The 24,676-nt window shown below is 57.4% G+C and overlaps 3 protein-coding genes across 9 annotated transcripts in view; 2 read left to right on the forward strand and 1 right to left on the reverse strand.

Moving 5' to 3' along the window:
- The first annotated feature begins 123 nt into the window (after positions 1–123).
- Positions 124–3,289, forward strand: HSPB7 (heat shock protein family B (small) member 7). Of its 2 annotated transcripts, none has more exons than XM_026684407.2 (3): positions 124–754; positions 1,563–1,696; positions 2,489–3,289. In XM_026684407.2, exons 1-3 carry the CDS (start codon positions 676–678, stop codon positions 2,672–2,674), a joined length of 399 nt encoding a protein of 132 aa, XP_026540192.1. In that variant the 5' UTR covers positions 124–675; the 3' UTR covers positions 2,675–3,289. The 2 variants fall into 2 exon arrangements, with proteins under 2 accessions (XP_026540192.1, XP_087800889.1); XM_087944763.1 differs by having other exon boundaries at positions 537–703.
- Positions 3,290–4,077: 788 nt separating this feature from the next.
- Positions 4,078–11,864, forward strand: ZBTB17 (zinc finger and BTB domain containing 17). Of its 2 annotated transcripts, none has more exons than XM_026684394.2 (15): positions 4,078–4,379; positions 4,833–5,039; positions 5,439–5,612; positions 6,311–6,481; positions 6,919–7,038; positions 7,390–7,664; positions 8,109–8,251; positions 8,420–8,720; positions 8,837–8,924; positions 9,047–9,163; positions 9,993–10,113; positions 10,233–10,363; positions 10,479–10,694; positions 10,980–11,069; positions 11,325–11,864. In XM_026684394.2, the coding sequence occupies exons 1-15, from the start codon at positions 4,373–4,375 to the stop codon at positions 11,585–11,587; spliced, it is 2,424 nt and encodes an 807-aa protein (XP_026540179.2). In that variant the 5' UTR covers positions 4,078–4,372; the 3' UTR covers positions 11,588–11,864. The 2 variants fall into 2 exon arrangements, with proteins under 2 accessions (XP_026540179.2, XP_026540180.2); XM_026684395.2 differs by having other exon boundaries at positions 4,211–4,527.
- Positions 11,865–12,122: 258 nt separating this feature from the next.
- SPEN (spen family transcriptional repressor) overlaps positions 12,123–24,676 on the reverse strand; it is a 49,081-nt gene continuing 36,527 nt past the window's right edge. For all 5 annotated transcript variants that reach the window (XM_087944754.1, XM_026684393.2, XM_026684392.2 and 2 more), the window contains 5 exons: positions 15,801–23,634; positions 14,908–15,297; positions 14,557–14,751; positions 13,862–14,020; positions 12,123–13,329 (listed from right to left, as the gene is read on the reverse strand). In XM_087944754.1, the coding sequence (XP_087800880.1) occupies positions 13,198–13,329; positions 13,862–14,020; positions 14,557–14,751; positions 14,908–15,297; positions 15,801–23,634 (8,710 nt within the window). In that variant the 3' untranslated portion in view covers positions 12,123–13,197. The remainder of the gene's footprint in view (positions 13,330–13,861; positions 14,021–14,556; positions 14,752–14,907; positions 15,298–15,800; positions 23,635–24,676) is intronic.

Consider the following 24,676-nt stretch of genomic DNA (forward strand, 5'->3'; position numbering starts at 1 on the left):
GAGGGCACGGGAGGCCCCAGGCCCAATGACTCAGCCTGCCCTGAGAGGAGGGTGACTAAGCAGCTGTGTTTAGCTACAAGCTGCCCCCAGACAGTTTCCGCCAGACAGGCTGCGTGATGCTTTCCATCTCCATCTTCTGCAGGGAGGCCGATGCCAGGCCCTCTGAACTGCCAGGGAAATAAAGCCCCCCCCCGGGGAAACGGCAAGCCCTCTTCAGGAATTGGGGGGAGGGGTGGGGTTAGAGGGAGCAGGGTTCCTCTTCTTTCGGGGTGCTTGCCGGCTGGGTCTTTCCGTGCCAGGCTCTCCCCTTCCTTGTGGAAGGCCAATCAGGCGGACGACCCCTGGGTGGAATGCTGATGGCCAGCCTCCCCTCCCGCCTCTCTCTGTTGGTGTAGAGCCCGTGCCTATGGGACGCTTTCCAGAGGCATCGGCCCCGTCCTGCAGAACACTCTAAATTTAGACTCTGTGGCAAGACCCCTGGAAGGCAGCCGAGCGGCTCCAAGGCTTTTAAAGGCTCCACAGCTGCCGCCCGGGTGGCTCTGTCGGGTGAGACTTCCGGAGGAGGCAGCTCTCCCAGCATCGATCCCCTTGGATAGCCACCCTCTCGGGGCTCACTGCTTCGGCACCCTCCACCATCTTCTTGGCAGGACACGACCAAGCGGGCGCGGCTGTCCCATGGAGAAGGCCCACGGAATATTCGACAGTACGTTGGGGAGCTTCCTAAGGCCCCATCCGGATCCCCGAAGCTTCTCAGGCAAGTGGGGAGAGAGGGCTGACCCCCGACTGTCTGGGTCTCTTCCCTGGGCTCTTGTCTAGCCAGTCCCACAGCCAAGGCTCCCGCTTTAAGCGGCGTGATCGTGGAGGGGAGATGCCACCGTTTCCGCTTGTTTAGGGTAAACCCTTTTTCGTTTACACCAACCATTCTTGGAAGAATGGGCCCCACACAGGCTCCACCATCCTGCTCCAGGATATCCTCCCTGCACCTGTGGCCTGGCTGCACTTGTGAAAGGCAGAGGAGCCACAAAGGGGTTTTTCGCACAAGCTGCCCAGCATCTGACTCGGTGCATCCCAAGCCACAAAGGCAAGCAAGGGCAGCCTGGCCTTCTCCCTTCTTAGCGGTCGGCCACAAGGCCGTGTCCTGAACAGGACCTAGCAAAGACACCAGAGATCACAGGGAGGAGGGGGAAAGGGGCACTTGGCAGGGCAGAGAGAGGCGGTTTGAAATGCGATGGTGTCCAGCCCCTGTCATTTAGGAAGCCTGTTGGCCACAGAGTCCTTGGGCTACTTCTTCAGCTCCAGGCTGGCCTGTGGTCTCTTGGGAGGGAGCACCCCCTCAACCAGGTGGGATTTTCAGGACCTAGCTCAGTAGCCCAGCCATTCCTTTTCGCCCTGCAGCACCTCAAATAGCTGCTGCAAGCGGAGCCACCTGGGAGGCCCAACGGAGGCACAGATGGCGCATGCTGCTCGCCCCAGGATCCCACCCCAGAAATTTTCCTTTTCCCAGAGAATTATGTCCCAGTGCTGGGATCAAGAAATCCAGAGAGCTTCTCTTCTCTCAACAGGCCGGGCTGGCGGGATGGGAAACATCAAAACCTTGGGGGATACATACCAGTTTGCGGTGGATGTCAGCGACTTCTCCCCCGAAGACATTATCATTACCACATCCAAAAACCAGATTGAAGTGAGGGCTGAGAAGGTGAGTGGCTACCGCTGAGCTGCCTGCCGTCTTGGAGACCATTGGAGCCATTTTTAAAGCAGAGCTGAGCCGTTCGGCTGGGACTGAGGGCTGGTGGGGGGGGTAGCCCCAAGATGCTTGGCTGAGAAAAGCTGAGGCAGGCGACTCCTTCGATCCACGGCAGTGGGGGAGTAGCTTTTTCTGGCCTTCAGGTTCTCTGCCTATCCGAGCATCGCAGTATCGTCCCGCTGTGGAAATCAACAAGGGAGTTATAGGAGCTGAACCTTTTTTTCTTGGGTTTGCTTGGGAAAAAAAAAAGATGAACGTGCCAGAGCTCCCCCTCCCTGCCCAAAAGGACCTGGATGGACCCCCCTGCGATGTAAGGGAGCAAAGCCTGCAGGCCAGAGACCGCAGTGGCATCGCTGTCTTAAGAGGCTCTGGGGACCGGAGGCGCCCTGCCCCCACCCGGGTGCCCTTCTGACTAGGCTAGGGATGTGCACATGGTGACGGGAACATTCCCCGACTGGCCGGTCCGTGTTGACCCAAACGCTGCCAAGGAAGCCTTTCTCCTGATGCCAGCTGCCTCTCTGGGGGGCCAGCCTGGCAAAAGAAGAGGCCTTTTTGGGTTGAGTCGTTCCGGCTTAACTTTTGGCAGCATCGTCAGCATTTCCCCCCCATTTCATAGAGATTCGGGATGGGCTTGCTCCTTATTTTAGCAAAAGCAGGCCACTGAAGTTTGGGAAGAGCAATTCACAACAACTTTCGGGATTCAGACTCTAACTGCTGTCTCTTTGTCCTCCTCCCCATGGGCAGCTAGCAGCTGATGGGACCATCGTCAACACATTCACCCACAAATGCCAGCTCCCTGAAGATGTGGACCCTACATCGGTCACCTCCACCCTAGGGGCAGACGGCTGCCTGACCGTCAAGGCAAGGCGACGTCCAACCAAGCCATCGGAGCCAGTGCAGCAAACCTACAGGACTGAGATTAAGATCTGAGCTCCAGGAGCAGTTCGGGAGAGCGGGCAGGGAGCCAGGCTGGGGCTGGGCTGGGTGGGGGGTGGAAAGTAGATCTGTCCTTGTGTTGCCCGTCAATAAGAGATGTTTTGGTTTGTCATCCACGACTGAAGGTTAAAGGGATGCCGGCAAAGAGCCTAAGCGGGCCAAAGCTGCCCTTCCCCCACTCCCCCTTTGAAAGGGGGAAAGAACACCCATCGCTTTTCGCCAGCAGGAACAGCAAAGCTGGAAGGCAGCTGGAGCTGAATTTTCCACTTCTGCAGCCAGCAATTTAATGTTTTGAAGCGTTGAAGGGACGTGTTGCTAACAAAAAAAAAAAAAGAGAGGATGCAATATGAAATGTATACAATAGGAAGTCAATCGCAAAGCGGAGTTTACCTCTGGTGAACTTATTTAGGATCACTGCATACCTCTTGAGGCATTCAAGTTAAAATGTTATGATATTATATTATAAAATATGCTAGATCCAGGGTTCCCCCCACCTCCCCCTCCCCTGTCTTTGTACCCTACCTCCAAATCCAGCTACACCCACAAGTGAAAGTTGAGGGGAATGAAATGATGTAAAACGAAAAGTAAAACGTTTTAATTATAGGAAAATACTTTCTTGCAAGTCACGCGCTGACTTTGGCTGTGTGAATGTGTATGATTTGGGGGGGGTGGGGGAAGGAAAGGAAGAAGGGAGCAAGGAAGGAGGGAGCTTTTGTCCTTGTGTTGCATCCAACACACACACACACACACACACACAACACACAGTTTTTAAAGGCCAAAGAGGTAGGCCGGGGAAGAAATGAGTCATGGTCTGGAAATAGAGCCAGTCTGACAAAGGCCCTCCAAGTGGGCTCCTCGCCCGGGTGGGCTGAGGGTGGGAAGGGGGGGCAAAGGGGACCATTCCAGGCCCGGCCCAGCCACCCTGCCCTGGAAGAGAGGCTCACCAAGCCGCCTGAATAGAGACCACCGTCCTCTTCCTCTCCCCCCCTCGGATCCCCCCAACTTCCACGCTTGAGGGGAGACAAGCCCCGCAGGGCCTCCCCCTGCCCCCCACCAAGGCTGCTGGCTCGGGGGGATAAAGGCGCTCCCAGCCCACCTCGCAGGGCTGTTGTGGCTGCTGTTGCTGCGGGGAGGCCCGGAGGGGAGGGGCGCCATCCCAAGGGATGAGAAATGCAGCCCGTTGAAAAGAGGCAGCCGGCCGGGAGGGAGGGAGGAGCCCCCCTCACAAGCCCCCTCACATCACACGCCGGGCAACACACTGTTGACAGGATCCACACGGCTCTGTTGGCAAAACACGGGAGCAGCCCAGGAGCCGCCGCGCCCTCCGGCAGCTGCCGAGGCGGTTTCACTTTGGGGGTGGGGTGGGGGGTGGAGGGAGGGCGAGGCGGCCGAGGTCTCCGGGGAGCCGAGAAGGCGGATGGTTTCCCGGAGGCTTCAGGCCGAGCCGCGCTTTTGTTGTCATGGCGACGGGACCTGCGCAGCGGCTCGGTTCGAGGCGGGCCGCGAGGCTAATGCGCCTGCGCGGGGAGGAAGGCGGGCGGGAGGAAACGGGTCTAGCCCGCGGCGCGCCGTAGAAAGAGGGCACCCTCCGTTCTAGCGCCGCTTCCGCCCGGGCGCAAAATGGCGGCGCCCTTTGTCTGTTCCGTGTCACCATGATCGCCGCCGCCGTCGGGATGATGTGACGCTCGTGGGATGGCAGGTGCGGGGCCGAGAGTGAGGGGAGCGCCCCCGGGCTCCCTACGACCGCCCAGCGCCGGGGTCGGGGCCTGAGAGCGGGGCCGCCCGTCCGCCGCCCGTCCGCAGGCGGAGATCGGGCGAAGAAGCCGCGGCGCGGACAGCTCCTCGGGGTGCGGGAAGGGTTGGGGCGCGACCGCGGTCTCCTTTCCGACGATCGCCGGGAAGGCAGGCAGGCGGGAAGGCAGGCAGGCAGGGCGGGCGGCGGAAACCTCGCGCGGGGATGCGGGAGGGGATGCGATGCAAGCCTTTCGCGCGGGCCCTTCCTTCCCCGCGACACAACAGCCTTCCGGGGTAGGCCAGGCTAAGAGGCCGGCCAAGGGGCTCCGGGCTTGGCCTGATCGCTCGGCGGGGATGCGGCGGCGGCGGAGCAGCATCGGTGAGCCGCGCCGGACGCCCCTGATGCCTCTCTCCGCAGCCATGGACTTCCCGCAGCACAGCCACCAAGTCCTGGAGCAGCTGAACCAGCAGCGGCAGCTGGGCCTGCTGTGCGACTGCACCTTCGTGGTGGATGGCATCGACTTCAAGGCCCATAAGGCGGTGCTGGCGGCCTGCAGCGAATACTTCAGGATGCTCTTCGTGGACCAGAAGGACGTGGTGCACCTGGACATCAGCAATGCGGCAGGTAGGAGCTCCCTAACCAGGGCAATCAGACTGGAGGCTGGCAGCCTTGAAGCCTCCCTGCTTTATTAGGCTTTTACCCCCCCCCCCAGCACCTTTCAGTGGGTGCAAAAGTCCCCCAGTCTCCCCCAGATATGAGATTTGGGAGCATCCTGGTGCTGGGAGGGGAGATCGGAGTGAGGGGCCAGCTGGAGGAGTTGGCCTGGGTGAGGAGCAGGATGCCAGCCTTGAGTCCTCCCCGATCCCTTCTCCTCCAGGCTTACAGCAGCCTTGATTAAAGCAGGCCTTAGAAGTGGTGCCTGTGCTTTGGGAGCATCCTGAGGCTGGCAGGGGGATGGAGGGGGGTGGAAATGGGCAGTATGCTGCCAGCACTCAACTTCTGGCTGTTGGGTGTCCTATGCAGGTCTGGAGCAAGTGCTGGAATTCATGTACACGGCCAAGCTGACCCTCAGCCCGGAGAACGTGGAGGACGTCATGGCCGTGGGCAGCTTCCTTCAGATGCAGGAGGTCGTCCACGCCTGCAGCACATTGAGGGCCCTCTCGCCCCCAGTTGGCCTGGAGATCCCCACAGTGGCTGGTAGGGCGCTTTCCTGTCCTTGGGTTCGGTTCCCTTTCTTGCCCCCAGGACCACCCCAACCCCTGGGCCTGTCGGAGAGGAAGCACTGACAAATCTTGGTGCCCCCTTCCTTTGTACATACTGCACGAACGGAGCCATATTCTCAACTTTGTGGTGCCCTCTTTGAGCCTGCTTAGTCTGCTTAACAGTTAATACACCACTGCCCCCAATTTCCTAGCTTGAGGCTGGGTCTTTGGGGGCGGGGGGTGGGGGGGAGCAAGATTGATTTCACTCTCCTGGTCTCAAAGCACCATTGAGTTGGTTCTGTTGGAAGCGTGGCGGGGATGCGATGCGCCCAAGACTGTTCTGGCCACTCTGGTTTTCTTAAAATGTACTGGAAATTTGGGGCCAATTATTAAGATGAGCAGCTAGGTTGAGCCAGAAACGTTAGCTTTTATGATGAACAGGTAGGGCCATCCTAGACTGACAACCTGCTGATGCCCACTTTCTGTAGGTGTAGTGGAAATGGGAAGGTTGGGCTCTTGCTGATCTTGAGTGGGGAAAAAAGCATGGTCAGCTGGACCAGATCTTTGGACTGGTCTCCAACACGGGGAGGTTGCCACCGGTTGTCGGGCTTGCTGGGTTTCTGGCTGGAGAGGCCTCAATGGTCAGTCGCCTTCGCTTCCTCTCTCTCTCTCTCCCCACCCCCCCCATCCCAGGGCAGGAGAAAACAACCAACAGCAGGCACAAAATGGAGTTGGAAGCCCCCAGGGAGCAGGAGGAGCAAACCTCCTCTGGCAGCCTCCAGCCAGCTGAAGTGGCCCATCCTGCAGAGGACCTGAAAGACGAGGCGATAGTGGCGGAAGGGAGCGAGGCTGGTCCAAGGCCAGGTAGAAGCACAGTTGCAGGGTTAATGGGGAAAAAGCGCTGGAGAAAAGCAACCTTTTTCTCTTTATCTTCTTCCTGGTTTCTCCCACATCTCAAGAGAACTTGAAAATCTCAAATTATGTCTTGCTTCTTCTTTACCCGTGGCAAGTGGAAAATTATGTCAGGGAGAGTTCCACAGTAGTAACTCTGCCCCGACCGAGTTCCCCATCGCCCAGCTTGAGTGGGCAGTTCTGTTGCTATAAGGGGAAGCCCCTCTCCTTTGGCCATAACTTTTAAACACCTTTATTTCCCGTTTCCCTGCGAGCTAAACCTCTCCAACGCTTGGGTTTCCCGCTCTGCCCCCGAAAGCAACCTCCTCTTCTGGCCCCCTTCCTGCTCCCTGAGTCCTCTGGCCTGCTGGCGCCTCGCAAAATGTTGCCAACTTGGTGCTTCTTTCCAGATGCAGGCACAGCGTTCCCCGCCGGGACTGAGGGACCGCCGGAGGAGCTGCAGTTCGGCCTCTCCCCCCACGAAGAGAGCAGACCCGTCTCCACTTTCCCCGCTCAGGCCAGGGAGGCTGGTGAGCACCAAGGCAGGGATGGAAGGTTACTGAGAGAGAGAGAGAGAAATCCATCACGCTTAAGGCGCCCAAGGGCGGTGTGCAAAACGCAAATCTTGTGCCAAGCATCCAAAAGCACAGCTGCTGACAACCTTGGCAGGCAGCCCCGCGGTTGACTTACGTTCTGAGGGAGTTGTGGTGAATCCGTCACATTCTGGCTGCTTCTTTTTCCTTTCTGGGGCTGGTCTTTGAGACCTTCTTAGCAGAGAAGAGGCTGTCAGGCTCCCGAGTGGCCCTTAGGGCAGCCTCGGGGGGAAAAACCCGCTGCCACTTTTTCTCTTTGAGCCCCGTCTTGCCTCCTTGCTCCTGCAGACCTTCCAATGCTGAAAGTCCCCGTGGAGATGGAGGTGGAGCTGGAAGGACGCGAAGAGGAGGAAGACCCGCCTTCCGAGGCGGAGGGCAATGGCAAGACGGCCGAGGAGCCCGAACCGACCCTGCTGACCAACGGCAGCGTCCCCGAGGACTTTGAGTCTGGAGGCACCGACTCTGGGCAGGAGAACGCGGGAGAGGCCAGGCTGCTGCGTTCGGGGACATACAGTGACAGGACAGAATCCAAAACGTACGGCTCCGTGACCCACAAGTGTGAGGTGAGCTGCAGGCCTGTGAACTGCCCCAGGAGAGCCGTTCCCAAAGCATCAGGCACGCGCAATCCTTGCTGTGGTGGGTGGGAGCAAAGCCCCTCGGGTGGGAGCTGCGGGGCGAAAGTTGGCGAGAGCAGACGGCAGCAGCACCTTTGCTGCCAACAGCCGCCGGCCCAGCAAGAAGGGAGTGAGCCCAGCAGGTTGGAGGCACCTGGCCAGGTCTTCTCCTCTCTCTCCCTGCAGTAGAGGCAACAACCGCTCGGCCAAGGGTGGAAACAGGCGTGGGGACCCTGAGCTTGGCTGGGTTGGTAGAGGGGCAGCTGGGCAGGCAGGGAAGGGAAGGGCTCAAGCCAGGGCTACTGGGTGAGCGCTCGCGGGCAGGCCACTGTGGGCTGGGCAGCAGCGTGCTGGAGGCGAGGGTGGCCAACGGTGCCTTTGCTTCCTCCAAAGGACTGTGGAAAGGCGTTCACCCACACGGGCAACTTCAAGCGCCACATCCGCATCCACACGGGAGAGAAGCCCTTCTCCTGCCGGGAATGCAGCAAGGCCTTTTCGGACCCCGCGGCCTGCAAAGCGCACGAGAAGACCCACAGGTGGGAGGGCGGACAGGGAAGGAGGGCGAGGGGAGGGCATCCCAAAGAGGGAGACCAGGGGCAGGAGGCTCCAACTCTGGCACTGTCTCGGGGATGGCCGTCCGTAGGATCTCGGGGTGGTCGTGCTTGCAAAGGCTGTCCGATGGCAGCGCCTCTTCCGCCCTGCAGCCCCCTCAAGCCCTACAGCTGCGAGGAGTGCGGCAAGAGTTACCGCCTTCTCAGCCTGCTGAACCTGCACAAGAAGCGCCACACAGGGGAGGCCAGGTACCGCTGCGAGGACTGTGGGAAGCTCTTCACCACCTCGGGCAACCTGAAGCGCCACCAGCTGGTGCACAGCGGGGAGAAGCCCTACCAGTGCGACTACTGCGGACGCTCCTTCTCCGACCCCACCTCCAAAATGCGGCATCTCGAGACGCACGACACCGACAAGGAGCACCAGTGCCCTCACTGCGAGAAGATGTTCAACCAGGTGAGGAGAAGGCAAGGGACACCACCTTCCCTGGTCTGGGGCAGCTGCTTTGGAGTGGGGGCAAGGTGATACGGCCGCCTACCTCTCACCACCAGCTTCTCACAACTGCCGGTTAGGTGGGGAACCTCAAAGCCCACTTGAAGATCCACATTGCGGATGGACCGCTGAAGTGCCGCGAGTGCGGAAAGCAGTTCACGACCTCAGGTACGAGGGTGCTCAGACAAGGGCCAGCTGCCCGGGAGGCCTGAGCCCAAATGGGGGCGGTGGCAGCAGTGGGTTCCCCACCGTAGTCAACCTCGAGCGGCTTTGCCTTTCCTCCTCCGAAGGTAACTTGAAGCGGCATCTCCGCATCCACAGTGGAGAGAAACCGTACATCTGCGTGCACTGCCAGCGCCAGTTTGCCGACCCGGGGGCTCTCCAGCGGCACGTCCGTATCCACACAGGTGAGTCTGGGGCCTGGCAGTATGGGCGGACTCCAGTTGCAGCGACAGCTGAGGCTGCGGAAGGGCCCTCTCTGCCACAGAGAGGCTGGGGCTTCAGGGCATGTGCCCCCCTGTTCCCACCCACCCACCAGCCCAGAAACCGGCACCTTTGAGCTGTTCCTTCAGGACTTCAGTCTCGGCAGGAGGAGCTCCCCAATGGGACCCCACTTGTCTCTGGAGGGAGGCGGGCCAGGAAAAGGCAGGAGAGCCCTGGTGCATGGATGGCCCGTCTGCAGCCAAGACTAGTACTTAAGTCAAGGGATTTCTTCAGGATCCACAAAGGGTATGTGTGTGTGTGTGTATCTGTAGCCAGGTTGTTAAATGAATGCTTTACATTTTTGTGGTACAACATTGAAAACAGAAAAGAGCTTTGTTCTCTGGATCTGGCTCGTCTCTCAGACATTCAGTAAAACAGGAAATAGGTTTGATTTTGGGGTTTGACTGATTTTTTAATATATATGTGTGTGTGTGTGTGTGTGTGTGTGTGTGTCATTTTGATCTTTGTTGCTTTGTGATGCTGTTAATACTGAAAAATTCAACCAGCAAAAGCCCTCTGCCTGCATCCCAAATTATCTTACGGTTGTGAACTTTTCCGAAAATGCAGAAATCCACCACTTTTAGCCTCCAAAACTGGCACACATCTGTGTAGTGACAAAGCGCGCTTCCGCGTGGTGAGCGCTGGGTCCTTGTTCTGCCAGGCTGACCCACGACTCGCGGGGGTGAGAGGGCACCCGTGGCCCAAGAACAGGGGTTGCACTCTCTCTTCTCTCTCTCTCTCTCCCCCACGCAGGCGAGAAGCCCTGCCAGTGCATCATTTGTGGGAAAGCCTTCACCCAGGCCAGCTCTCTAATAGCCCACGTGCGCCAACACACTGGGGAGAAACCCTACGTTTGCGAACGTTGCGGCAAAAGGTGAGGGGGCTCTCTTGCAAGCTTGGCTTCTCCCCCCCCCCCATCCCTCTTGGATCTGCCCTGTCAGCTCTTACTTCCAGGGGATCTTGACTTGAAGATCCGGTGACCTTCCCTTGCAGATTTGTCCAGTCCAGCCAACTGGCCAATCACATCCGCCACCACGACAACATCCGCCCTCACAAGTGCAGCGTCTGCAGCAAAGCTTTCGTCAACGTGGGCGACCTGTCCAAGCACTTCATCATCCACACAGGTGAGTGGGGGAGGAGCCAGCCAGCCGCCCGGCAGCGTCAGGTGCGCACCTGGCCCCCTCTCAGCCCCTCCCTCATGACGCAGCCCCCTCTCCGTCCCTGCCCCCTTCCACGCAGGGGAAAAGCCATTCCTGTGCGACAAGTGCGGCCGCGGCTTCAACCGGGTGGATAATCTCCGCTCCCACGTCAAGACCGTCCACCAAGGCAAAGCGGGGATGAAGCTCCTGGAGCCCAGCGAAGGCGACGATCTCAACATCGTCACCGTGGCCTCGGAGGAGATGGTGACGCTGGCCACGGAAGCTCTAGCCGCCACGGCAGTCACCCAGCTCACCGGTGTGTAAAGGCAGCCCCTCCCTTTTTTTGCACTCATCTGGCTGGCCTTGGCCTTTGCGCCACATCCCTGCCCAAGGAAACATCCACGCCCAAATTGATTCTCGGCTTGTAGAAGGGGGAGGCGGGATGGTGGTGTGATTTGTATCCTGCCTCGCCCCACCACTTCCCAGACCAGGGGTTGAGCGGCTGTGTGTGTGTGTGTGAGTGAGAGAGAGAGAGAGAGAGAGAAGCCAGCCCTGCCTTCTTACCTGGGAGCAATGCTGACTGGGACATCCTCTCCTTTAGTTGTTCCCGTCGCAGCTCCTGTCACAGCGGACGAGACGGAAGCGCTCAAGGCCGAGATCACCAAGGCTGTGAAACAGGTCCAAGAAGCAGGTGCGTTGGCCGCTCTCCCTTTTGGGGGCCAGGCAGCCTCTCCCAAGCAAATTAAAACTGCCACAGGGGTGGGGGGCAGCACCCTACCAGGCAAAAAGTCCAGGGATCCGCTTCTGAAACAGAGAAGGCTTTTAGTCCCAGGGGGGGAGGAGAGGATGCTGGCTTCCTGGGTGGACCTTCTTGATGGAGGAAGGGGAAGTGAGGGGCGGATGAGGGGCTCCGAAACTAAATCCTGCCATGTGCCTACCGTTCTAGACCCCAACACCCAAATCCTCTACGCCTGCGATTCCTGCGGAGAGAAGTTCCTGGATGCCAACAGCCTGGCTCAGCACGTGCGCATTCACACAGCCCAAGCCCTGGTCATGTTTCAGGCGGACACAGACTTTTACCAACAGTACAATGCTACCACCGCTTGGCACGGCGAGCAGGTTATCCCGTCGGGAGAGCTACTCTTCCGGGCACGGGATGGCAGCGAAGCGTCGCCAGCCTTGCCAGAGGCCCCACCGGCTGGAGAGTGATGGCAGGTGCTGCCCCGCCAACAAGACTGATGCCCAAAGGAGGCAGCTTGGGGGTGGTGGGTGGTGGAAGTGCTCCTCGTACCCCGAGAGAGAATGCTCCTCCCATCGCCTGAACATTCCGGCATCGCTCCCAAACCGCTATTTAAAGGCCACGAATGCTACATGGAAACTGATGTAAAAAAAAAAAAATATTATTTCTGTATTGGAGAGACTACATCTGTGTTAATACTGAGAAGAAGAAGAAATAAAAAAAGGCTGTTATTTTCTATGTTTAAAAGGAAAACTTGCTTTGGCCGGGTTCCGTTTCTCCAGCCAAGGCTTTTCCTAGCTTTGCTTCTTCGGTCGAGTCTCCCAGAAGAACGCAGGAGGCTTTTGTTCCGTCAACCAGATCCTGAAAACCAGCCCGAAAAGGCTCCCGGCGGCCTCGGGAGGGCGAAGTCACGGCTGCTTCTTCATAGGGAGGAAGAGGTGAACGGCGCCTTACCGAAAGCAGCCTTAGACACCCCAATTTCCTGCAGAGAACCGTTAACACCAGGGTGTTTTGTCTTTTTTAATAAAAGTCTGTATTCCAATGGACACACAAAACAAAACTGCGCTGAGAAAACAGTTCCATAAATTAAGTCTTAGGAGTAGAAGGACCAGAGAGAAGGCAGATTAAAAAGTCTGTACAGTGGGTGAAACCTTCCATGGGCGGAGCGGAGGCCGGGTGGGTGGGGGGGAGGCCCAGGACTAAATGAAGCGCACTTACAAATGAGTGACAAATACAAAGTCGGAGTATGAAAATAAGATTTTCTTTGAAAACACATCTTTTTTTGGCACAGATTAAAAAAAAAGTATGTTGTGGGGATCAGATTTCTTTAGAGTTTTTTTTTAAAATATTTTATAGAATATAATTATATATTTTATAATTATATTTTATAAAATATTATATATATCTCTCTCTATATATATTTATATATACACACACCCACGGAGTCCTGCATAATACCACCAAGAAGGGAAAACAGCTCTCCTTTTTAGGCTTGGTTTTGCTTTCAGTGTAAACTGTACATCCAGGAGGAAGGAGGGAAACCGCAGGGATGAGGGACGGGGGAAGGCAGCAGGAAGTAAGGGGTGGGGGGGTTTCCCGGAGAGCGTGAAATGCTCCTTGACCCACAGACTGGAGCGGAAGGTCCTGCAGTCCAGAGTCCACGCCGCCAGCTGCTGTGTGTGTATTGAGACATCCATCTAGCATACCACAACAACTCTTCAACTGTGCAAAGGTCCAAAGTCGCAAATTTAGTGCAAAGGCAGTTCCGGTTCCTCCTCTTCCTCATTTTTTTTTTTTTCCTCGTAGTTAGCGGTCAAAAAAAGCAGGCCCAGGAGGAGACCACCACCTGGGCTCAGCCTGCCCCCGGGGTGCCTCCAAGGTCCATCTTCATCGAAGCCCATCTGTAAACATTCCAGGCCGTGGGAACCAACCCCGACTTCCGCCTGCCTGCCTGCCACGAGGGTTCGACGGAGGCCCGGCAGGATGGCAGGATCCGGTCCCTTCTTCCTTTGTTCACTTTCTCTCTCTCCTCCTGCCGCAGGGCCAAGGGAGGGCAACTGTCTGTTTCCCGCTGAGTCATTCAAACCGCCGCAATGACAATCATCAGGTGGGGAGAGATGTTGGAGATACTGGCCAGGAGGTCCGGGGCCAGGCGGGAGAGGTGGCTCTCGGAGAAGTCACATGGCGGGAAGATCTGGAGAACGTAAGCAGGCTGGAAGAGAGAGAACCAGAGACGAAACCCGTCAAACTCCCCGAAGCCTGGACGTAGCCCCTGGAAAGAGCAACCCGGGAGGGAGGAAGCAAGCACAAGAGGCACCGTTGACTGTGCTCTAGCAGGACACCGAGGGCCGGCGTGGGCCACCGTCCTGGCCAAGTTATCCCACGGCATGGAGTGACTCTTTCCCAGCGGGCAGTTCAGCTCCACTGCCTCCTGGTGGGCACCTGCTCGCCCAGCTGAGTTCTGGGAATCCCCGTCTTTTGAGAAGGCGCCTTATTGGGAATGGTGGCTGGCTCAGAGAAAAGGCCGAGAACTGGAGCTCCCCAAAAGACCTGCCATCCTGGACGAACCACGTCTGGCTCCGTTCGGCCTGCCTAGACGGCCATGTTTCAAGGAACCGTCTTCTGCTTCGCCCATCCCTTTCCCGGGATGCCCCTAGCAGGCCAGGGCCACACATCTTTTCCCATTGATGCAGGAGCCGAAGGGTGTCGTCTTCCCACCCACCCACTTTTCCTCCTCTCCCTACCTGGTTGGAGCCGGGGTTGGGAACATTGATGATGCCGGCGGCTTGCTTGGCCTGAAGGTAGCTAATAAAGGCTGCCTTGAGCGACTCGGTCTGGTTCACCACGTCCTCTTGGTCTCGGCCACAAGGCAGAGCCAGCAGCAGGCAGTAGTCACTTTCCACCTGAAAGACACCACGCAGGCCCAGGGCCACTGAGGAGCACATCCCTCGGGCAACCCCGGAAACCCCCTCAAGACGACCAGAATCCGAGAACCATTCTGACCCCAAAACGAGCAACCTCAGGACGGTCAGGGAAAGAGGCGTTTCGTTTTCCTATCGCTGTCCCTTTTTGAGCCAGGGACACATACCCTGCCACCCTGACTGACCTTGCAAACCCAGGGGAAACCAAGGCCGAGGCTAAGAGCCTGAAAGCTGAACTTCCTCCAGTGTTTCCAGCTTTCGTTCAAGAGTCCCACGTCTCCAGATGGAGGCTCTGGACTCTCCTGATATCCACCCAGGTGGATGTGGTCATAGTAGAGCGACAAGCTTCTTACGGGGGGCGGTTTTCGCGCCCTCCTTTCGGAAAGTACAGGGCTGGGCACATATTCCTTCCACCGAAACCCGCCCAGCGTTAACTACTGGCCTAGAAAGGTGCCTGAAGACTTGGCCAAACAGAGAGAGCATGAAGGCAGGCTTCAGCCCCGGGGCTCGATTCTTACCATCATCCGGCGGGTCACCCCTTCCAGCTGCGGGGCTTCTAGCCTCATCCGCTGGGCGATCCTCAAGGGAGGGCCGCCCTCCGGGGCTGGCAAGGAGCGGTGTGCCAGGACGTTGTTCCCGGAAACAAAGTGCAGCTGAACAGCTGCGGTGTCGTTCTTCAAGGCCAGCAGCCCCTGCCACACAATGGGGTACTTCTGCCAACCCAAAGGAAGAGCACAGGAAGGTTAATCCCCAGTGGTTGAGCTGAAAAAGGCCACTCTCATCCCCCCCCCCCCGGCCCCTGATTCTCCCCACAAAACTCTTTGGGATGGAGTCCCTCTCCCCTTCCAGAGATGGATGGCAAGGCTCACCGTCAGCAGCTGGACCATGTCCACTGGTCTTTGGGCAACTGGGTGACCAGCAGAGTCCTGCTTCAAGGCCGACTGCGATTCGGACCGGGCTAAGGTCAGTCCCGGAGTTGCCCCGGGCCCAGCCGTGGTTGGAAAAAGGGCCAGCTTCGGAAGTTGAGCCTGATGGGAAGAGGGGAGCTCCTGCTTCACGGATGTGGCGACGGGAGAAGGGTAGGAGGAGGTCTGGCTCGGGAGCAAGTGGGGCTCCATCTGTTGGACATGCCTATTGACCGCTGGATGGAGGGAAGGGTCTGGCCCTGTGGCCTGGGCTCCTTTAGGCTCTTGGGAGATCTGAGGAGTTTTGCTGTGAGCTGGCTGGTTGGGGTGCGAATGTTCCCCTTCAGGCAGACCCTGAGAGATAGGAGCAAAAGGAGTTGCGTTAGACAGAAGCCCCCCCACGCACAGGCTGGCCCTTCCAGCTCTTAGGCGGGACCAGATTCAAGACGACCTTACTCCCCTTAACCAGAAGCCCAAGGTCCACCCGCCAAGTCCCCAAGGCAGCTCCCTGCCCACTCCTCCCTTCGGCCCAGGCTAAGCTGGGGATGGCCTCTTAGGGATGCCCTAGGCAAGGGGCAGGGGACGCCTGGTCCTTCTTGGAGCAACTTGTGCACAAGGACTGAACAGGAAGCCAACCCGCTCGCCTTCTCTGGCTGTTGGGCTGTTCACTCTAGCTGCTCTTGGGGGTGTGTGTGTGTGTGCTTGCCTTACGCTTGAATTCTTGAGCTGCAGCCCCGTGAGCTGCAGCAGTGACTATCCTGGGACAGCAGGGTCTTGCTTTGGCCGTTGACCGAGGGCAACCCTTCCTACCCACGAGGGCCTTGGACTGAAGCAGGAAACTCCGCCCCTGGGCTTACCTGGGAGGGGGTCATGCTCCGGGAAGGAAGCCCGATCGGTGATCCCCCAGAAAACGGAGGGTGGCCAAGCTGAGCTGCTGGGTGGTAGCTTCGCATGTCCCCGTACACCGGCCGATAATCGTGGAAGGTGGTCCCGCTGGGGTGCATCATCTGCACCCCGTGAGGCACGACCACCGGCTGGCTCAAGGTCAGTCCCGGGAGCTGGCCACTGAGGAGGCGGGATTCGCTGTGGGGTGAGTGGGCCATCTTGACTTCGGAGGCCTTGGGCGTCTCTTTGCCTGCCTTGGTGGACGGAGGCGTTTTCACAGACCTTCCTTCCGGCGTCCTGGATTGCCGAGGCTCTGGGTGATGCTCGCTGCCCACTCCGGCCATGTGCGGGTGCATCATGACTCTCACATCGCGAGGAACGTTGTACTGGTCGAGCCGGATGCCCGCTGGATGCACACGGTAGTCCGGCTGCATGACCAGCACGTCAGACTGCACGGGGGCCGAGCCCCGGCACGCCGGGTGGTGGTAGTGCATCTCTTCCTCGGAGGCGTGCTGGGAAGACAGAGGCGGCATGACCATCTCCCTGATGGGGGCCGGCTGGGGAGTGCTGGAGCGCTGCGGCTGCAGAGGGGCCCTGGGCGAGTGCAGGGCCTCGGGGCGGAGGCTGTAGGAAAGGCCAGGCAGCGGAGGGGTGTTCATGCGCACTTCGCCCTGGGAGAGGTGCCCCAGGGACACCGTCTGGGTCACGCTGTGTGGGGGCATGATGACGGACTGCTCTGGGTGCATGCTGGAGATGTACTGGGGCATGGGGATCCCTGGACAAGGGGAGCCTTGAAGGCCCAGCATGGAGTTGTTCCCTGACAACGCTGGGGAAGCAGGGCCCCCGGGGTGACAAGCTCTCGGGAAGGGAGATGGTGAGTGGCCGCTGGTGCGGGGGGAGAGCGGCTCCTGCTTGGCCACCCCCAAGTGAGACACGGCTCTGTCGGCAGGACCTCCCGGCCCGCTGCTCACATGGTTGGCTTCAGGGTACAACTTGCCAGACAAGGAAGGATGGTGAGGACCCACCCCGGGGCTCAGGTTGGAGGGCTGAAGGGGTTTGCTCTCCCCTTTCAGAGACGTAGGATCCGGAAGCTTCTTGGTGGAAGAGGCGATGGTTTGAGAGAGGACCATCTGGTTATGCACCAGGATGGAGGGAGTGTTGGCCGACTGAGAGGAAAGCACTTTCACTGGGCAGGACTGAGCAGCAGCTGCCTGGACAGAATCAGACTTTTCCGAGCTGCTGCTGCTGCCGCGCTCTGGCTTGACGGAGGGAAGCACAGGGGAAGGGTTGTACTGCTGGCCCCCCAGGACCAAGGCCGGGGTAGAGGAGCTCCCGTACCCCACAGGTGCCGGAGAGCCCTTTGGCATCGACTGAGAGGGAACGAGGGACTCCTGCTTAATCTGGGACTTGGACACAGACTGCTGAAATTCAATGTCCACTGCACTGGCTGGGGGAATCTGGCTAATTTTTGCAATGATCCTCTGGGAGCCTTCCGTCTTCTGTCCCGAGTAGCTCAGGAGCACCACACCTTCGGAAGTGTTGACGCGAAGGCCTGGGCTGGAGCCCGTTTCCACCGGCCGGTCCTCAATCACAGCCATGGAGCCCGGGTGGAACCTGCTGTTGTCGTTGGGACTGGGCCTCTGCTTGTATTTGGGGGAAACGGCGGTGACCAGGCACGTCTGGGGCTGGGAGGCCTGTTTCACCAGGGTGATCCTGGGAGTCTCCTCAAGGTCAATGTTGTGGGGCATCCTGCTGATCACGGAAGTCGCCTTGGGGGTCAGGACAGCAACCGTCTTCTCTTTCTCGGCCAAAATGGGGGCCTCTGCAATTGGCAGTTCCACGTTGTTTGCAGTAGGAACGGGGGACTTCTCTCCGAGACCCGGCCTGGAAATGTCTGCCGGAGGGCGAGGGGGCGTTTCCTCCACACGAGGGGCGCTCACGGGTTCAACTATAGCTGTGGTGACATGCGTGGAGGCGCCCACACCGGTGGCAGGCACGTACTTGGGCTCCATCAGGATCTTGCGCAAAGTGCTGGAATTGGGGTCTATGTCCGATGCTTTCGTGTCAGGGGGAAGAGCTGGCGGTGGGGTGGAGCGGGACCGAGCCTCTTCGTGCTTCACAATCCACTCGGTCACCTTGGTGGTGCTGGGATGCAGAGGGACCACGCCAGCCTGGACCACGGGGGGAAGCTTCACTGCTGACGCAGCGGGAACTGTGGGCAAAGGTGCGCTTGGGGGGCCATCCGGAGGGGGAACGGGAAGGCTTTCGGCTGCCGGCTTCAGTCGGAATCTGCCCTGACTTCCCTCGTCCATGGGAACCGAGGGGAGCAACCCATCTGAGGGACTGGGCCCCCTCTCAGTAAGGGGGTCCTGCGAAGCTGCCTCTGGGGATCCAGCCATGCTTGCCTGGGGAATTACCAGGCGGGAGGGGGCTGCCGGTGGGAAGACTTTTCCCTGGCTGTCATCTGACATGGCCCCTTCGGGGGTCCCCGTTGCTTCTGGGACACTGGGGGATTTGCTCTGGGCTCTTTCAGGCTCAAGCGTCCTAAATTCCGCCAGTTCTTTCTTGCTGGTGCTCCGCTTGCGCCTGAGCCGTGTGGACTTCTGGCGTCCGCGCTCCTTCCGAGAGCCTTCCGCCTCCTGGGAGGTTTCTGCCTCCTGAGCAGAATTGGAGGATTCACTTAGGCTGACTTCTGCTTCTTTGCTTTCCGTCCCTGCAGCTGAGCCAGGGCCTGGTGTTTCTCCTGAGGCAGCTTCTGCTTCTAAGATATTGCTGACTGCCTGGTCTGTCTCGGGCTCCATGTCCTCTCGAGCAGAAGGCAACACCAAGGGTTCGCTGGGCAGGTCTGCCTCGGGCTCAGGAGGGTATGTCGGTGGAGCGGCAAAGCCTTCTCCCTCGGCACCGATGTCATTCATGATGGACCCTATGGCAGCCGCCAGCTCCGTTTCGCTGGCCTGGTGGGCGGGCTTATCACCTTCTTCCTCCTGGCGAACTTCGGACACCTCAGCCGCCTGTTGTTCCTTGTAGGCCGCAATCGCCGGGCCTTCCGTCAGCTTGGCGATGTTCTGCACGGCCTGCTCAAGTTCAATCTGCTTGGCCAGCTGGTCAGCCTCGGGAGGCTGGGCCGATTCGCCGGCGGCTTCTTTCCTGGTGTCCTGGAGAGGGTCTTCGGCCTCGTTCTTTGGGAGCTGTGGAGAGAGTTTGTCTTCTTTTAGGGGGCTTTTGCTTTTGGCTGGGAAGGGGGGCAAGAGCTCCCCTTCCTCCTCGCTGGGCCGTAGCGCCCCTTTCACTTCATCCACGTTAAGACGGATCTCGATGTTTTTTAGGCTTTTAATCAGAGATGCTTTATCGACAGCCTTGATGCTCCTGGACCGTCCCCTTTTGGCCTTGGTAGCTTTATCTGGAATAAATTTCCTTTCAACAATTTCAACAGGGCAGCCTTCGGAGGTATTTTTAGACATCTCCACTTCCTTCCGCTCTCGCTTTGGCTCTTGTGGGATCGTCTCCTTCTCTGCCTTGAGCTTGCCACAGTTCTCGCTGATGTGCGGCCCTTGGCCGGGCGGATCAAGGGACTCCTCGGGCTCCGGGGACGCCTCTACCTTAGGCTCGTTCTTCCCCTTTTTAGCCACCAGTGTCTGGCTGTGGAGCAGTTTCTGCGATCTGGGTGAGCGCCACCCCTCCACCGGCTTTGGGATGTCTACTGTCTCTTTCCCTTCGACTTCTTCTGCCTCCTGTGACTGCGCTGGTTCAACCTTGACAGGAGACACTTCTTCCTCGGGTTTGCGCCTTGCCTTGGGAGGTCGGCCTCTTCTGGGGGGAGTGGGAATAGTTGTCGGGTCTGGGGGTTCTCGTTCAATCCTTTTCCTGGTTGGCCTGGTGACTTCCACGGCCTCTTTAATCGACGATGGCAGGTCGTGATCTCCCATGGTTGCATAGACAGACCTCACATTTCTGCGCCTGGTTCGGCCCACTGGCAAACTGGGCTCCGGGTTTTCTGGTTCTGCCACCACCGCAGCACTTGGAGACTTAGTGGCGTTCCTTGAGCCCTTCTCCGTTTCCACCTTCAGTTCCAGCAGCTTCACAGTTTCCCCCCGGGGGGAGGCGGAACGTTTCAGCTTCTCTCGATCGATTCTTTCACTCTTCCTTGTGGCCGGTTTCTCTGCCACACTGGCCACTATAGACTGAACAGGGGTTTTCGAACGTCTGTTTTTATACAACTTTTTGTCTTTCGCTACCACGGGGGGCTCGGCTTCCATCTCTGTATCAGAAACGGTAGGCAGGACCTCAGCCAGGGCTTCCGCTTTCTGGCCTGCTCCAGACTCCACGATAATGGCTGGGGGGGAAAGGTCTTCTTTAGGTTCAGGCAGCACCTCAGATTTAGCTGTCAATTTGTGCGGCAGCGAGCCCAGTTCAGCTTCTGGGTCTGTCCCGAGAGGCGCTTGGGAGAAGGAAGAGCCGGGGGTGGGCGGTTTAGTGTCCAAACAGGAATGGTTTTCGAGGGCTCTGGAGTCTTCCTCGGGAGCTGCCACGGAAAGGGCACTGTCTTTGCTGTGATCCGCCAAGGGAGGGACTTCGAGGTACTCAAGAGAGTCAATTTTAACAGGCAGAAGCTCCTCCGGAAGGGCCTTGAACCCTTCAGGGAGCACCGCAGGCCCAGGCTCTAGGGACTTTTCCGCCCTCAAAGGAAGAGGCCCCTCCACGAGAGGCTTCTCACTCCCGGCTTTCTCTGGACAAAGAGGCAGGGGTTCGGGGGGAATGTGGGAAACTGGCAAGGGTCCCACACAAATGGGCGATTTATGCTCTGGCTCGTGATGCTCAGACCCGGCTTCAGGAGTCTTGGGCCTGTTTTCCTTGTCTTCCTGTTTTTCGGCTTCTTTGGGCTTCTGGTCTTTTTCCTTTTCCTTCTGCTGCATTCGGGTGAGCTCCATGAACCTGCTGTGGAAGAGAACCACGGGTTCCGGCATGAAGTCTGAGATGCTGTTGGTCCCATCCAGAGATGCTTGTCTGCTATACAATCTGCCCGAAAGGAAGTCAAGCTCTTCGTCTCTCTTTTCTAAGTGCTGCAGGCGCTTAGAATCCTGTTCAAAAATTGAGCTGTGCAAAAAACGGGAAGCAAAGAGCTCCTGCCTTTCCTGTTCTTCTTCTTTATGATCCTCCTTCTTATCATCCAACTTCCCTTCTGAGTCTGGTCTGATTTTTTTCTTTTTCATATACCATGAAGGGATCGGCCTCGGCGCAGAGTCCACTTTCTCTTTATCCTTATTGTTTCTAAAACTAGCAAATCTTGAATCCCAGTCGAGGAAAGACCAATTTTCCTCTCTTGACGAAGAGAGGGACTTGGCTCTCTCGAGCAAGGCTTTTGTATCTGGTGTGATTGTCTTGTCCAAAGCGAAAGAGTAAAATTTATTCCTCTCTAAGGAAGTCGGCAACCGCTCCTCTCGGTCACGTAGTTTCTCTTCCCTGTCTCGTAATAAAAAAGACAACCTGGAGCCCTCCAGGAAAGACGACGGCCTAGGAGAGTGGGGCTTCGAGTCGCCCTCTTCCTCTGAGTCGGAGGGCACCTCCCCCGGTTCCAGATCCCGGATGGATCGCTTTCGGATACTGTCCCGTTTGACGATGCTACTTGGGAAGCTAATGTCCACCCGCCCGGGTTCTTGCTTCACGTGAGAGTCCCATCGGGTTGATTCCTCCTCTGAAGTCAAGGCGGAGAGCTTCAGTTTAGCAATCTCGACCATCTGCTCCCTCCTGCTAGAGTCATAAGGGTTAAATTTCAAGGCATCTTCCGTCATGGGCACATTTGAATACGGAGGCCCCTTTTCTTCCATTCTAGGGGATTCTTTAGCGTCTTTGAAAGGAATCAGCCTTGGGGAATCCAACACTTCCTCCTCCTCGTGGAACGGGAAAGGTCTCAGGCCAGGAGAAATGGCAGTTCTCTCAGAGTCTTCACTCACCTGGCGGGAGCTTCGGTAATTTCTCTCCCTCTTGGTGCTGATCTCAAACTCAAAGGCCTCGCAGGATTTCTTCCGCTTACTTGGAGGGGAGTCGTCCGTCACATCTTGTGGGGGCTTCCCCACTTCATGCACCAGACTGCGCCGCTCAAAGTCATCCAGGTCCCTTTTGGGACTGCCAAACTTCTCGTGTTTGGCAGACTCCATTTCCATTTGCTGCTTTAGCCGCCGGCTTAGCTCCATTTGTTTTCGGTAGCTCTGGGTGTGATCAATGTCAATGGGAATTTTCTCTTCGACGTCTGAGGAATGAGGCTTTTCCTGGGCCCCTTTACGGTCACACACTTCTTCGGGAAGACTGCAGTAGTTTCTCCAAATCTCATCCCTCTCCGCTCCCTGGTCATCTAAAAGCTGTGCATGTTTGTGGTGCAGTTTTATGGAATTTATCTTTTTGGAGGAGATCTCAAGGGCCTCAGCTGCCTCCCCCAGCCTAACCTGGAGCTCTAGAACAGGCCGGGAAGCAAGGCCTACTGAAAGGCTGGCAGGCTCTGTAGTGTCTTTGGGACTGGCCATGCTAATAAGTCTTTCCAGCTTGATTTTCCTAGTTTCCCTTTTAATGGCCTCTTTTCTCAGGGGCTTCCTTTCAGTTTCCACCACATCAATCTGCTTCTTCAAAAAGACCCGGCCTTCCTCCTCCTCCTGAATGCTTCTTTTGATTTCCATTTTTTGCTTGTCAGATTTTAGGTTTGCCTCAGCAAAACGTCTTTTGCGAGCCTCCAGCTTTTCTAGGTCCACCGGATAGGCCACCTCACTGGATGGATCTGCCTTCAGGTGCTTCTTAGGCTTCAGCTTCCCATCTTTCTCCACCACCTCAATATGGCTGGCCAGGACCTTCTCTTTGGGCACTTTGGTTCTGATGGAGTCGAGCTTCAGCGGGTCCGACTTGGTCTGATCCACCTGGGAAATCTGCATTTTCTGATCAGGCAAGAGGGCCTTGATGGGGTCGCTCTCCAGCTTCCCTCTTACTTTGTCCAGCTGAAGCTGGTCGAGGACCTTCCCTTCCTTTTCTCTCACTCGGGTCAGTACCACGCACGGCATGAGATCCAGGCGGTTCTTAGCAGCCCCCTCCCTCTCGGCTCTTTCCCGGCTCTGCTTGCTGCTGCCTTTCGGTTTCTCAGGGCTGGGCTCCCTTTCGTTTTCCGGGTCGGTTTCCGAAGACGGAGAGCTGGGAGAATGCACTTTGGCCTTGCGCTTCTGCTTCTCCGTCTTCTCTTTTTCAAGCTTCTCCGTCTTCTCTTTCCTCACCAGGCGCTTGTCTTTCTCCGGCCGCTCTTGTTCAAAAGCACGCTCTTTTTCGGGTTTTTCGTTTTTGGCGTATCGCTCGAGGCGTCCTTTGTCCAGTTTGTCATAGCGGGGCGGAGAAAGGGAGCTGCAGCTGCCACTGTGCTCAGAAGAGCGACTGTAGATCCGCCTCTCGGAGTCGCTCTGCAGCCGCTCTGACTGCGAAGGTGAGGCGCTGGGGCTCTGTGGCCGCCGGGAATGAGCGGGGCTTTGGCTCCTTTCCAAGGGCCTCCTTTCGTGCTCTCGGTCAGAGTCAAACCGCTTGCGCTCACGCTGACGGTAGCTGTACTCCCTGATGTCTTGCTCGTAAGGGTCTCCCCTGTAGTCTCGGTATTCCCGGGGGTCGTCGTAATACCGTGGGTCATAATAGTCTCCTTGGTAAGGCTCCCAATCGGCGTAAAAGTCCCTGCCTCGAGCCGGATATTCCCTCCGAGGGTCTTCTGTATACGTCCCCGGTGTCCGGACAGCCTCGTAATAGGTACGATCCGCAGCATAGTCATAGGAGCCTCTCCTTTCATCCCTGCCAAAGCCAGGAAGGGGAAAAAAAGGGTTAGTTGAAACTTCACAGAATGTCATGTGCAAATTGACTGTGGTTCGCATAGATTCAAAAGAAGGCAGCTTAAAAGAGCAAGCTTTTAAAGAAGAGCTCATCCCATTCTTGAACTGAAGCCAGGTATGAAGAGTCTACCTAGTCCAATCCCCTAAGCACTGCTGGATCTATCATGGCATCCCTGAAAGAGGGACCCCCCCCCCACCATGTTGTTTTTTACACTCTCTGGTAGAGATGTTACTGCTGAATAGGGCAGCCTATTCGTCTAAAGGCTTGTCCGGTCAGGACACTCTTCCTGACTAGCAACCTAAACTCATTTCCTTGCAATTTTAACCTCCTGGTTATCTGGGGTGAGAGAGAAGAAGAGCCTACTTCACCATGTCTTTCAAAGTTGCCTTCAGAAGTTGTTAAGTATTTCATCACTGGAGGTTTTTAAGGAAAGACTGTACAACCACCTGTCTGAAACGGTGTAGTGTCTCCTGCTTGAGCAGGAGGTTGGACTAGAAGACCTCCAAGGTCCCGTCTCTATTCTATCCATCTCTATTCTGATTTGATGAATAAAATTGTCAGTCTCCCCTGCCAACTCCCCCACTCCCCTGAAATTAAATACAATATGGCAGGGGTGGGAGATTAATGCTATATATCCATGGCAAACCTATGGCACGCGTGAGCCGTTGGTGCGGGCACGCAAGCCCCAGGCAAACCTATCTGTAATACACATGCGCACGCTTCCCAGCTGATTTTCAGCCTGTTTGAGGCTGTTTTCGCCCCCCCGGAGGCTCGAGGGAAGCCTCTTCAGCCTCAGGAGGCTGAAAAATGGGCCTTCCGGAAATACTGGAATTGCTGAAACGGGCCCATTTTCAGCCTGCCGAGGCTTCCCTTGAGCCTCCAGGAGGGCGGAAATGGCCTCAAACTGGCCGAAAATAAGTTGGGAGGTGCGCGCATGCACAGTGCAGGTAAGGGAGTGGGGCGGGGGTGTTGCGTACGCATGCGCAGGGGAGGGGGCTGTATT

This window comes from Notechis scutatus, chromosome 16 (genome assembly GCF_049901735.1).
Source record: "Notechis scutatus isolate UNSWTSFEM ecotype Mainland chromosome 16, rNotScu1.2, whole genome shotgun sequence".
NCBI lineage: Eukaryota > Metazoa > Chordata > Lepidosauria > Squamata > Elapidae > Notechis > Notechis scutatus.

Bases quoted from the DNA above. Each gene is read 5' to 3' on its own strand.
- ZBTB17 (XM_026684394.2), top strand. The intron at 5,040-5,438 runs GTAGGAGCTCCC...TGTCCTATGCAG, and splicing joins GGACATCAGCAATGCGGCAG to GTCTGGAGCAAGTGCTGGAA. The intron at 10,114-10,232 runs GTGAGGGGGCTC...CTTCCCTTGCAG, and splicing joins TGCGAACGTTGCGGCAAAAG to ATTTGTCCAGTCCAGCCAAC.
- HSPB7 (XM_026684407.2), top strand. From the start codon at position 676: ATGGAGAAGGCCCACGGAATATTCGACAGTACGTTGGGGAGCTTCCTA. The intron at 755-1,562 runs GCAAGTGGGGAG...TTCTCTCAACAG, and splicing joins GGATCCCCGAAGCTTCTCAG to GCCGGGCTGGCGGGATGGGA. The intron at 1,697-2,488 runs GTGAGTGGCTAC...CCCCATGGGCAG, and splicing joins TTGAAGTGAGGGCTGAGAAG to CTAGCAGCTGATGGGACCAT.